This window comes from Tupaia chinensis, unplaced genomic scaffold, assembly GCF_000334495.1.
Source record: "Tupaia chinensis unplaced genomic scaffold, TupChi_1.0 Scaffold144899_1, whole genome shotgun sequence".
In the NCBI taxonomy this organism is placed as follows: Eukaryota; Metazoa; Chordata; class Mammalia; order Scandentia; family Tupaiidae; genus Tupaia; species Tupaia belangeri.
In genome coordinates this window covers 2853332-2865588 of record NW_006204759.1, presented here as the reverse complement: position 1 = coordinate 2865588, position 12257 = coordinate 2853332, and the positions used below count along the sequence as shown (strand labels likewise).

Below are 12257 nucleotides of genomic sequence, written 5' to 3'. Positions count from 1 at the left end.
TACGCACCCTATAGCGAAAATCTCTCCAAAAAAAAAAAAAAAAAAGAAAGAAAAAAAAGAAAAAAAGCTTATTTATCTCTTCCATGAGAAAAAGAGAGACAGAGACAGACACTCCACACAGGGTCTTCATGCTGTAACCCACCTCCAGTCTTAGCCAGCCTGCATGGGGGCACACACACACCCAGTGTGCCCAGAGGTACTAAGAGGTACTAAGAGAACCTAGGACCTTGCCCATGTGGGTCCAGTTGCATTATTGCCGCACCATCACCTGGCCCCAGAGTCATCTTTTAAAATCATCTCATGTCTCCCCTTTAACAGCCTTCAAATTTACTTAATATTAATCCCCCCAAAAAATTTTAAGGCTTTTTGCCATAGGGCATGCTGAGGAGAGAGACAGTGAGAGAGAAAGTGAGAAATCACCCCCCAGGGGGATGGCCATGCTGCAATTCCTTCTCTTCCATTCTCCTCTTGGGATATTTAGGCACACACACACGGACCTGGCATGAGTTTCAAGTTGCCAGATCTGAGACTCAAACCACAGTCAGCTATGTAGGAGTGCAGTGCCTTAACCACTACAGCACCTGGTGGCCTTAAATCCAAAATTATCAACATGCTTTACAAGACCCTGCATGACCCATCCCTTCCCAGCTTCACTTCCTACAAGCTCCCCCAATACCTTTGTCTTTAGCCCTCACTAGTGGCAGTGTCTTAATTCCTGAAAGAGACCAGGTAAAACACTTAGCACAAAGCCTAACACATAGCAGGTACTCGATAACTGTAAGCTATCATCATTTAGTTACTTCCTGCCACTGGACCTTCACAGGTGTTTCTTGTTTTGGATACTCCTCTTTTTTTTTTTTTTTTTTTTATTTGACCAGACAGAGCCACAGAAAGAGAAAGCAAGCCACCAGATCTGGGATTCAAACCCAGTCAGCCATGTGGAAATCCAGAGCCTTTGACCACCACTCTACCTGCTAGCCCCTTTATTCTTCTCATTCCTATCCTTGCAAATCTGTATTTTTGGTTTTGTTTTAACTTGCTAGAGGGCGTGTGCTCTCACTGGAGAGAAAGAGAAAAGTGATTCCTCCATGGGGGAGGGGCATGCCACAATTCCTTCTCTATTTCTCCCTTCTTCAGGATCTTAGGAACACACACTTGCCGGGTTCTCAAGCCCCAGAATCCAGGATTTAAACAGTGCAGTCTGCCACGTGAGATCCAGTCACCTTAACCTCCATGCCACCACCTGGCCCTGCATTAATTTTGTATTGCTATATAACAAATTGTCACAAACTTGGTGCCTTAAAACAATATAAATTTTGGGCTAGCCAGGTGGCATGGTGGTTAAGACAGCTGGATCCCACATGATCAATCCCAGACCTGGTGGACTGAAAAAACATACCAGGTGTATATGTGTGCACGCCCAAAATCCTGAGAGGGGAATGGAGGAGAAGGGATTGCAGTGTGGCTATCCCTCCTGGAGAGTGGTATCTCACTTTTTCTTTCTCTCTCTCCTCTGTCTCTGGCAAACGCATGTGCCCTATAACAAATTAAAGAAAAATAATAATAAGTTCATCATCTTACAGTTTCTAAAGATTGGGATCGGGCATGTTTTCAATGGATTCTCTGCTCCCTTGAATGCTTTGCCTGATTTAGTCGGACCCACCCAGAATGAATTCCCTGTTCACTACCTCAGTGAGCCGATTGAGGATCTCAACTGCATTTAGAGAGTCTCTTTGTCCCTGTATTTCACCTAACACAGATGCGAAATCTGTCATAGTCATAGTCCTATTCACGCTTAAGAGAAAGGATGATGCAGAAGGACATGTATACCAGAGGCTGAGAATTTGAGGGGCTATCTTAGAGGTCGACCTGCCACAGGGTTTAAAAGTCTACCTGCCAGACCAGCAGATGGCACGATGTTAAGGCATTGGACTCCGACATGACCGACTGGTTGGAATCCCAGACCCGGGGACTTGAAAATCACACCAAGTACGTGTGCATGAGTGCCCAGAATCCTGAGAGGGGGATAGAAGAGACGGGACTGCGTTATGGCTGCCCTCTTGGAAGATGATTAGATGATTTCTCACTTTCTCTCTCTCTGTCTCTGTCTCTCTCTCTGGCAAGAACACACACCCTATGACAAAAAAAAAAAAAAAAAAAAAAAAAGTCTACCTCTACAGCCTAGAAGTCACTTCCTCAAAGAAATCTTCCCTTCCCAAGTCTAAACTAGGTCTCACTTTAAATTTCTTCACATTACCCTGTGACTTTCTTTTGTGGTACTTATCACAGATTATAACGAAATACTTATTTGTAGTATTTTTTCAGTTTTGCCAGAGGAGGGAACCAGCAGGTGGCGTGGGGCTTAAAGGCACTGGCTTGCCACATGACTAACTGCAATTCAAGTCCTGGACCTGGCAGCTTGCTTTCATACTTTCCCTCTCTCTCAGTCTCTCTCTGGTCAAATTAAAAGATAATACTGGGGGCTGGCAGGTGGCGTGGTGGATAGCAGCGCTGCACTCCCACATGGCCGACGACGGTTCGAGTCTCAGACCTGGTGGCTTGCTTTCTCACTTTCCCTCTCTCTCTATGTCTTTCTGGTCAAATTAAAAAATAAAATGAATGAATAAATAAAATTAAAGAAATATTTTTTTTAAAGATAATACTAAGAAATGTAAATAAATAAATAAATCTTTTTTTAAAAGAATTTTGCCAGAGGGTACGTGTGCTTGGGGGCGGGGGACGGGAGAGTTGAAAAAGCACCCCGTCCCCCGGGGGATAGTCACACTGCCATCCTTTCTCCTCCATTTCTCCATCCTGTCAGAATTTTGGGCACGCACTCTCACACACCTGGTGTGCTTCTCAAGTCACTGGGTCCAAAAACTAAATTGTAAGTCAACCATGATCTGGCTGGTTTTGTTTGTTTGTTTTGAGCGGTTTTTGTTATAGGTTCTCCTCCATTACCAGAAAGAGAGAGACAGAGAGACAGAAAGCAAGAAATCACCCCCCCCCCAGGGGGGATGGCCACGCTGCAATCCTTTTTCCTCCATTCTCCTCTTGGGATCTTAGGCACACACACACACACACACACACACGCACGCCCAGCGTGAGTTTAAGCCACCGGGTCCAGGACTCGAACCGCGGTAGACTACAGGGGAGTCCAGCAACATAGCCATTACGCTAACTGCTGGTCCTGGATCTGGCTGTTTTAACCACTAGTCATGGGCCAGCCCTGCTTATTTGTGTTACTGCTTGTTTCAACACACATTTTATGTATTTAATCCTCTCCTCTGTTCACCCCCCTGGGCTCCATGAGAGAAGGAACTTTGTGGTATTCATCACTGAGTCCCCTGTGCCCAGCACAGTGCATGGCGATAGGAGATGGCTGAATGAATGAATGAGAAAATCAGCTAGTGAAGACAGGAATCAGCCTGCCCACACATTATGGAGAGGAGAAGGGGGAAGGGATGTAGCACGGGCTGACCCAGGCCCTGTGCTGAGTACTTTACACCTCTCTCATTGCATCCTTTGCAGCTACCCCAGGACTGTTCCTAGCCATAGTCCCATTTCACAGAGGGTGTGTGTGGAGGGGGCGGCGCTCAGAGAGATTCACTTTCTTTCTTTCTTTTTTTAGAATGTTTTTTATTTAATTTCATTTATTATTATTATTTCTTTTTAATTTGTATAGGGTATTTGTATACAAATTAAATTTGTATAGGGTATTTGTATAGAAATTAAATATATCTATTTATATTTGTATAGGGTATTATTATTTCTTTTGAATTCAGTGTAGGGTATGTGTGCTCAGCAGAGAGAAAGAGAGAGCCATTATGCCATCCGCTGGCCCCGGCCAGGACCTGATTACCAAACCACAGTTGGCCATGTGGAAGTCCAGCGCCTTAATCACCGTGTCCCCTGCTATCCCCCAGGAAGTTAACTTTCATGCCCAGATTCACACAGCAGGTAGCTGAAAGAGCCAGAAATCAAACACGGGACTATTCCAAGTATAAATATTGAGAGCCTTCAGGCCAACAGGTGGCACGGTAGTTAAAACACTGGATCCCACATGGCCAACTGAGCAGTTCAAGACCTGGGCCTGAAGGCTTGAAAACACACATGGAGGGCCAGGTGGCAAAGTGGTTAAGGCGCTAGACTCCCACATGAAAGACCAGTTTGAGTTCCGGGCCCTGCAGGTTGAAATTCACACCAGGCGCATGTACGTGTATGCCCAAAATCCTGAGAGAAGAATGGAGAAGGGATTGCAGCGTAGCCATCCCCCTGGGGAGCAATGTTTCATTTTCTCTCTCTCTGTCTCTGTGTCTCTGATGAACGCACATGACCAAAGAGCAAAAATTTCTTAAAAAAAAAAAAAAAGAAGAAGAAGGAGAAGAAGAAGAAGAGGAGGAGGAAGAAGAAAAGAAAAAACACTCTAGGAGCATGTGCGTTTGTGCCCAAAATCTTGAAAAGAATATGGAGATAAAGGGATTGCATTATGACCATCCTCCCCTGGGGGAGTAATTTCTCCCTCTTCCTGTCTCTCCCTAGCAAGCACACATGCCCTATAGCGCGCGCACACACACACGCACACACACACAGAGGAAGCCTTCTTTGGCTTGAAAAGACCTGGATAGACTGTCAGGTCTGCCACCACTGAGCCTATGAGCCACCACGAGTCACCTCAGCTCTGAGTCTTTGTTGTGAAATGGGGGTGAGAATACCTGCTTAAGAGGGATTGGCAGAGTAAGATCATGTGTATAAAGTGCCTTAATCGAAGCAGATGGTGAGCCAGTGGAGCCAGTGAGCCTCACAGGCCACAAGGCCACCACCTGCTGGGATAAAAAGCCTATTTGGTTGGATTAGGAGAGTCAGAGGAGTTCCGGGGAAGGGGAACCCAGAGAGCAGAGCCTGTGGACGCGGTGTTCTTGCGCAGGCGGACCTGTACGGTGTGATGCTACAGGAATTTCAGAGACACGCAGAAGTCCGTTTGCTGATCAGAACTGTGCGTTGTCTGGCCTACCTCTGCCACTGCCCAGCTAGTGGGCAGGTGGAGGCAGGTCCTTCAAAAGCTTAGAGAGGGGCCCAGCAGATGGCATAGTGATTGTGTTGCTGGATTCCCACTGAGCCCAGACCCAGTGGCTTGAAAATCACGCCATGCATGTATATGTGCACATCCAGGGTCCTGGGAAGAGAATGGATTACAGCATGGCCAATTTCCCCATTCCCCAGTGGAGGGGGTTTCTCACTTTCCCTCTCATTGTCTCTTTCTCTTTCCCACGAACACACTCTAAGTCAGAAAACTCTAAAATAAATAAATAAAAACTTAGGGAGTTCCTGGCAGAGAAGGCACGAACTCTTAAGTCCTCTGGTCTTTGCCCTCTGTCTTTGTTTTGATCGTCACAGAAGAACCTGAGGAGGGGACAGGGCTAGAAGAGGGAGAGCTGTGAAGCCAGACCATCCTTTTTTTTTTTTTCTTTTTGGGAGAGAGGGTTGTTTTTTTGTTGTTGTTGTTACAGGGCACGTGCGCTCACCAGACAGAGAGAGACAGAGACACAGAAAGTGAGAAATCACCTGGATCTTGGGCACGCATGCACACGTTTCCGGCGGGAGTTCAAGCCACCGGGTCCGGGACACGAACTGCAGACGAGTACGTGGGAGTCCAGCGACATAGCCATTACACTAACTGCTGGTCCCAAAGCCAGACAGTCCTTAGGATTCAAGAAGGCATTCCTTTCCACCCAACACAAGGATTTCCGTTTCTACCCTGAGATTCACTGCATGGGTCTCCTTATTACCCTGTCCCCATTCCTTTTATTTACTTCATAGCCGGAAGGCATGTGAGTATGCATAAGAATGGGGTAGGGAGGGACCAGCAGTTAGCATAATGGCTTTGTCGCTGGACTCCCATGTAGTCGACTGTGGTTCAAGTCCTGGACTCGGTGGCTTAAAAACACGTAGTAAAAGTAACAACTTCCTTTTTATCAGGAAAAAAAGAAAAAAACATGCAATCCAAAGGACAAATGGACAAATATCTTTAAAGTGATGAATGAAGGGGTGGCAGGGGGGGAGCCAACTGGGACTTTTATATCCAAGAAATATAAATATTGAAGATAACATGTAGATATTTTCAGGAATAAAAGAGATAATCATCGGGACCAGCAGTTGGCATAATGGCTATGTCACTAGACTCCCATGTAGTCGAACACGGTTCGAGTCCTGGACCCGGTGGCTTAAACTCACACAGGTGCATGTGCAAGCGTACCCAAGATCCCGAGAGAAGAATGGAGGAGAAGGGATTTCGGCGTGGCCATCCCCCCTGGGGGGTTATTTCTCACTTTGTGTCTCTCTGTCTCTCCCTGTTTGTCTGGTGAGCGCATGCGCCCTATAGCAAAAGCCTCTCTCAAAAAAAAAATAATAATAAAGAAAAAAAGAATGGGGTAGGGAGTGAAAGAAAGCAGCCCCCAGTGGGACTTGGTCAAGCATGGTGGTTAAGGTGCTGGGCACTCCCATATGGTCAATCACAGTTTGAGTCCCGGGCATGGTGGCTTGCTTTCTCACTTTCTCTCTCTCTTTTTCTCTTTGGTCAAATTAAAATAAATGAATGAATAAATAAAATTAAATAAATCTTTAAAAGGAGAGAGAGAGAGAGAGAGAGAGGCAGGACCAGCAGTTAGCGTAATAGCTATGTCACTGGACTCCCATGTAGTCGATCGCGGTTCAAGTCCCAGACCCAGTGACTTAAACTCATGCCGGGTATGTGTGCGTGCGTGCCCAAAATCCCAAGAGGAGAATGAAGGAGAAAGGATTGTTGTGTGGCCATCCTTCATGGGGGGTGATTTCTCACTTTCTGTCTCTCCGTCTCTATCTTTCTGGCGAGTGCACGTGCCCTATAGCAAAAATCTCTCCAAAAAAAGAGAAAGACTCTTTTCCTCCAATTCTCTACCCCATTGGTACTCTGGGCGTGCACACATGCACCTGGCATGTTTTCTCAAGCCAACAGGGATGGTACTTGAGCCCTCACTGACAACGTGGAATCTGGATTCCTCTGTGCAATATTTAACTGTCGCACTGTGGGGCCAGCTCTTATTTATTTATTTTCCTCCATAGGGCACGTGTGCTTGCCAGAGAGAGACAGAGAGAAAGTGAGACATCACCCCCTAAATGACAACCCATTATCCTCTTGGGATTTTGCACATGCACACCCAGTATGATTTTTTTAAGCCGTTAGATCTGGAGTTTGAACTGTGGTCAGCCATGTGGGAGTCCAGCACCTTAACACCACACCACTTGCTGATACCGATTTTTTTACTTTTTAAAAGTTTATTCATTTATTTCTTCCATGAATGAGAGAATGAGGAAGAGAGAAGCATAGGGCCAGCAGGCAGCGTGTTGGTTAAGGAGATGGACTCCCACATGACCAACTGTAGTTTGAGTCCCAGATCTGGTGGCTTGCTTTCTCACTTTCCCTCTCTCTGTTTCTCTCTGCTTGAATTAAACAATAATAATAATAACTAATAAAATTAAATGTCTTTAAAAGAGAGAGAGATGCATCACCCATAACAGGGACTGGACACTATAATCCACATATCACCTCAGCCAGCCTGGAATTATGGACAGACTTGCGCCTGGTGTACTGAAGAAGGTCTCCTGACATGAACCCATGTGGGTTTGCATGTGGGTCTGCCTCACAGAATGTTTGGCCTCCACCCATTCTTCTTTTTAAAATGAGCTTCAGGACCAGCCCATGGCCTGGTAGTTAAGGAGAATGGATCCCACATGGCTGGCTGCATGGTTCAAGTCCTGGACCCTGTGGTTTGAGAAACACACTGGGCACGCATGCATGCATGCCTAAAATCCCAAGAGGAGAATGGAGGAGAAAGGATTGCAGCACGGCCTTCCATCCTACAAGGTGTTCTCTCTCTCTGTCTCTCTGTTTCTCTGTCTCCCCCTCTCCTCTGAGTGAGCACATGTGCCGTAGGGGAAAAAAAGAATCTCTGTCTCTCTCTCTTTCTCCATCTCATGAAAGTAAAAAAGGGACTCCTCTGCCTTCAACCCACAGTCAGTACTAGTAAAACATTCATCCATGTCTCCCTCCTCTGTGCCTGAGAGGAGCCAGGTTCTGGGTGAAGGTCAGGTTGGAGGAATGAAGTTGAACTGGGGAGGGCTATGCTCAGCTCATGGTGGTGCTTGAACTGAGATACGTGGGGATGTCTCTAGAAGAGACTTCAAGGTTCATCCACTCCACAGCTTCCTCATTTTACCCATGAGTAAACCAAGAGCCCAGAGAGGGAGATGGCTCACTCTAAGGACAGGCTGGAACCCGGTCTTAACTGACTTTACTGATCCATTTGTTTTATCTGAGAATTAGAAGAGGTGAAAGTGACAGGAGAGGGAAGCCATTTCCATCTGGGCTCTGGTTCTTCACCTGTTAAATGGGAATAATTGCACTTCCTTGCCCACACACCTACTTGTTCGTGAAGCTTGAGCAAGTAGGGAGGGGAAATGACAGCCGCAGCAGAATCGTCTGCCTGGTGGCAACAGGACACCAGAGGGGAAGAGACAAGGGATCTGCAGGTGGGCCAGGACAGTTGGGCTCAGATGTGGGTTCACCTTGTCATCCTACACAGGTGGGACCCAGGCCTGGGTTGCCATGGATACCGTGTCCCTGGAGCATCAGATCCAGAGCGTGCAACGCCACATCAGCTTCCTGAAAAAGGAGCAGATGGCCCTGCTGCGAGACCTGCACCTGGAAATCCTGAGGCTGCAGAAACGCTGCTCAGGTGAGGCCAGCGGGGTTGGCTGGGGTGGGGAGAGTCACTGTCCCCATCATAATTGCTGTCTCTGATGGGCCGCCCACAGGAGCCCTGTGAGCCTCACCCCAATCCTGCCACCTCTTTTTCTGGAGAAGAAAACTGAGACCTGCGGGCTCTGGTTAGGGAGCGGGGTGAGGAGGGGAAGCCTGGGGACCAGTTCCTTTTCCAAGTCCCTGTTCACCGAGCACCTCCTAGCCCTCCAGAATCCCTCAGTTCAGGGCTAGGCTCCATGCTCAGAGGTAACGTACTGCTCACGCACTGCGGGATCTCCTGGACGACTGCGGGTTTAGTCCCCAAGTCACCCAGAGGCCTCCGCGACCTCAGCTTTAGGAGAGGCTGGGGGGAGGGCCGGGTCACACTGTGAGACCCTGTGGGTACTTGTTTCTCTCTCTCTCTCATCTCTCACAAAAGAAATTAATAAACCAGTCTAGTTGGGGGAGACATGCATGCCAACAGGTAATATTGACCTAGCTGGAAATAAAGAGAGTCAAGCAGAGGTCGTGTGCAGGATTGCACCAGGGGGAGGGCAGGCGATGGAGGGGACTAGGCATCAAAGCTCCCCAGAGGAGGGAGGGAGTACTTCAGTCCCCTGAAGGCTGAGATGCCACAGGGGAAAGGGAGTGGAGAGAGAGTAACAGGCTCCAGAGAGCTCGCCAAAGGCCAGGAGGCAGGAAATCAGGAGCTCATGAAAACTTCTATTTGACTGGATAAACTGTGCTGAAGGAGACTTGTGAGCAGCCCAGCTGGAGCCGGATTGAAGACCTTGACAAATACCAGGATAGTCAAGGAGTTTGGCTTGTCCTCTTGGGTAACAGGGAACCACTGAAGGCTTTTGAGCAGCAGAGTGCTGTTTGATCAGCATTATGAAACTCAATCTGGGGACCAGCAGTTGGCGTAATGGCTATGTCGCTCGACTCCCATACTCCCATGTAGTCGACTGCGGTTCGAGTCCCGGACCCAGCGGCTTGAAACTCCTGCTAGGCGCATGTACATGTGTGCTCAGAATCCTGGGAGGAGAATGGAGAAGGGATTGCAGTGTGGCCATCCCCCCTGAGGGGTGACTTCTCACTTTCTGTCTCTCTGTCTCTCTCTGTCTTTCTGGCAAGTGCACGCGCCCTATAGCAAAAACCTCTCCAAAAAAAAAAAAAGTTCCAAAAAGAAATAGAAACTCAATCTGGGGCCAGTAATTGGTGTAGTGGAGGTGCTGGATTCTCACATGGCCGACTGCGGTTCAAGTCCCGGACCCAGCGGCTTGAAACTCCTGCTAGGCGCATGTACATGTGTGCTCAGAATCCTGGGAGGAGAATGGAGAAGGGATTGCAGTGTGGGCATCGTCCATGGGGGGTGATTTCTCACTTTCTCTCTCTGTCTCTTTCTGTGTTTCTGATGAGCTCATGAGCTCTATAGCAAAAATTTCTCCAAAAATCCCCTCCATTTGGCAGTTGTAGGAAGGTGAATTGGGGAGAGAGGGAGGTAGGGGACCAGTGGCAGAGCTGATGAAATGGTCGGAGGAAATAAAGAGAGATGGAAAAGGGAGGACCAGTGAGAGCCAGATTGAAGGAAAGGACTTGGCAACTCGTGGAGTCATGAACAGAGCAGAGGGAAGTACCAAAGACGGAGCACACCCAGGCCTGGCCTCAGCTCTTGAACCTGGGGCCTCGGATGCCTGGGCCTCAGGGTCAGCTCTGGCCCAGGCGTTTGGTACCCAGGGTCTCCAAACGGCTGAGAGCTGGTGGCTCCTAGAATATCCTAGGTAGGCCCAGAGGGAAGGTCACGCAATATGTCAATGGAAGAGACAGGATGAGACCCCAGAGCCCCATCCCCCCAGCCGTTATGCCTCGGCAGCTTTCAGTACATTCTCTCCCCAACATGCTCAGACCTCAGCCTCCCTTCCAGCCCCTGCTCCTAGGAGGCCTCCCACTGTCTAGAGGGAAACTGGGAGGCCCAGACCCACCTGGCTTCTCACACTGCACCACGGGAAGCCAGCAGCCCTGACTTGGCCACCCCAGCCTGCTCCTGATCTAGGTGCAGCTTCTGCTGTCATAGTCCAAGGTCAGGCTCCCTGAAACCTCCCCTAAGGGCAGGGTGGCAAGCCCAGCCTCCGAGGTAGCCTGTTTTTTTAAGCCACGTGGCTGACTGCCGGGATCCCAAGTCAGCCTTAAACACACCAGGTGCGGGTTTGGGGAGGAGATCATGGTGTGTTGAGACCTCTGGAGGGCACCTGTCTCCTTCTCTCTAACTCTCTCTCTCTGTCCTGTATGTGTGCACACTCTCTCTAATGAAAGAGAGAAAATAAACATTTTCTTCTTAGTTTCCTTCTTTTTTTAAGAATTCTTTTTTATTTTTGTTTATTACTTATTTAATTTTTATTTATTCATTCATTTATTTTAATTTGACCAGAAATAGACACAGAGAGAAAGAGAGGGAAAGTGAGAAAGCAAAGCCACCAGGTCCGGACTCCAACCGTGTGGGTGTGTCCAGCACCTGAGCCATCGCACCGCCTGCTGGTCCCCAGTTTATTTATTTCTTCCATGAATGAGAGAGAGAAAGACAGCACTCCCAATTGGGTCCAGATACCACACTCCACCTCCCAGCCTCAGCCAGATCTTGGACAAGCATGTGACCAACACACTGAGGGAGGCCTCTGGGGAGTGAACTCAGGGCCTTCCTATGTGGGTTTGCCTCCCTGAGCATCACTTTCAACCACTGCCCATCAAGCCCCCTCATTAATTCATTAATTACTTAAAATAAACAAGGAGAGCAACAGAGGCCAGCCCAGGGGGCAGAGATGGCCCACACTTAACCCTCACTCCCCACCTGGGCCCATGGACTTTTTCATTATGGTAACAGTAACAGGGTATCAGGAGTCCTAACACCCACCGCAGTTTCTAGAATTTCTTTGTTTTGCCCCAATTCTCATGACCTGGATCCCTCTACTCAGGACACAGACCAGATCCCTGGAAAGTGTAACAGTCAGGAACAGGGGGTCTTTGGCCCCCACCACGCTTCTCTGACAGCTATGCGCCTGCAGGCTCTTGGTTATCGATTAAGGAGATAAAAATAACTCTGGGCTGGGCTGGAGCAGTGTCCTGGGGCTGAAATGACTAAGGCCCTCCCTTCAAGAGGGAAGTGGTGAGAAGAAGGGAGGACAAAGGAGATAAGGGAAGGAGATTAAAGAAGGACCCAAGGGCTGGGAGGCAGATGGGAGAGAACAAGGGCCTAGCTGTGTAGGAGCCAAGGGGAAAGGCTGCTTGGAGAGCTGCCTGCGAGCAGCCGGTACTTCTAGGCTGCGCAGGGCAGCTGGGGTGAGTTCAGGAATTGCTCCAGTATATTTAGCTTTAACTCAGACCTGGGACAACCCCTTGGTGTATGTTCTCTCACTTAATTCTGGCAGCTGCTCTTTATAAGGGAGGCACTATTTTGTCCCTATTTTTCCATGAGCAAGCTGAA

The 12257-nt window shown here is 48.4% G+C and overlaps 1 protein-coding gene across 1 annotated transcript in view; it reads left to right on the top strand.

Moving 5' to 3' along the window:
* Window positions 1–12257, top strand: part of CCDC92B (coiled-coil domain containing 92B) — a 31336-nt gene that overhangs the window by 9564 nt on the left and 9515 nt on the right. The window contains exon 2 of the mRNA XM_027767879.1: window positions 8622–8774. Within this exon, the coding sequence (XP_027623680.1) occupies window positions 8645–8774 (130 nt within the window). The 5' untranslated portion in view covers window positions 8622–8644. The remainder of the gene's footprint in view (window positions 1–8621; window positions 8775–12257) is intronic.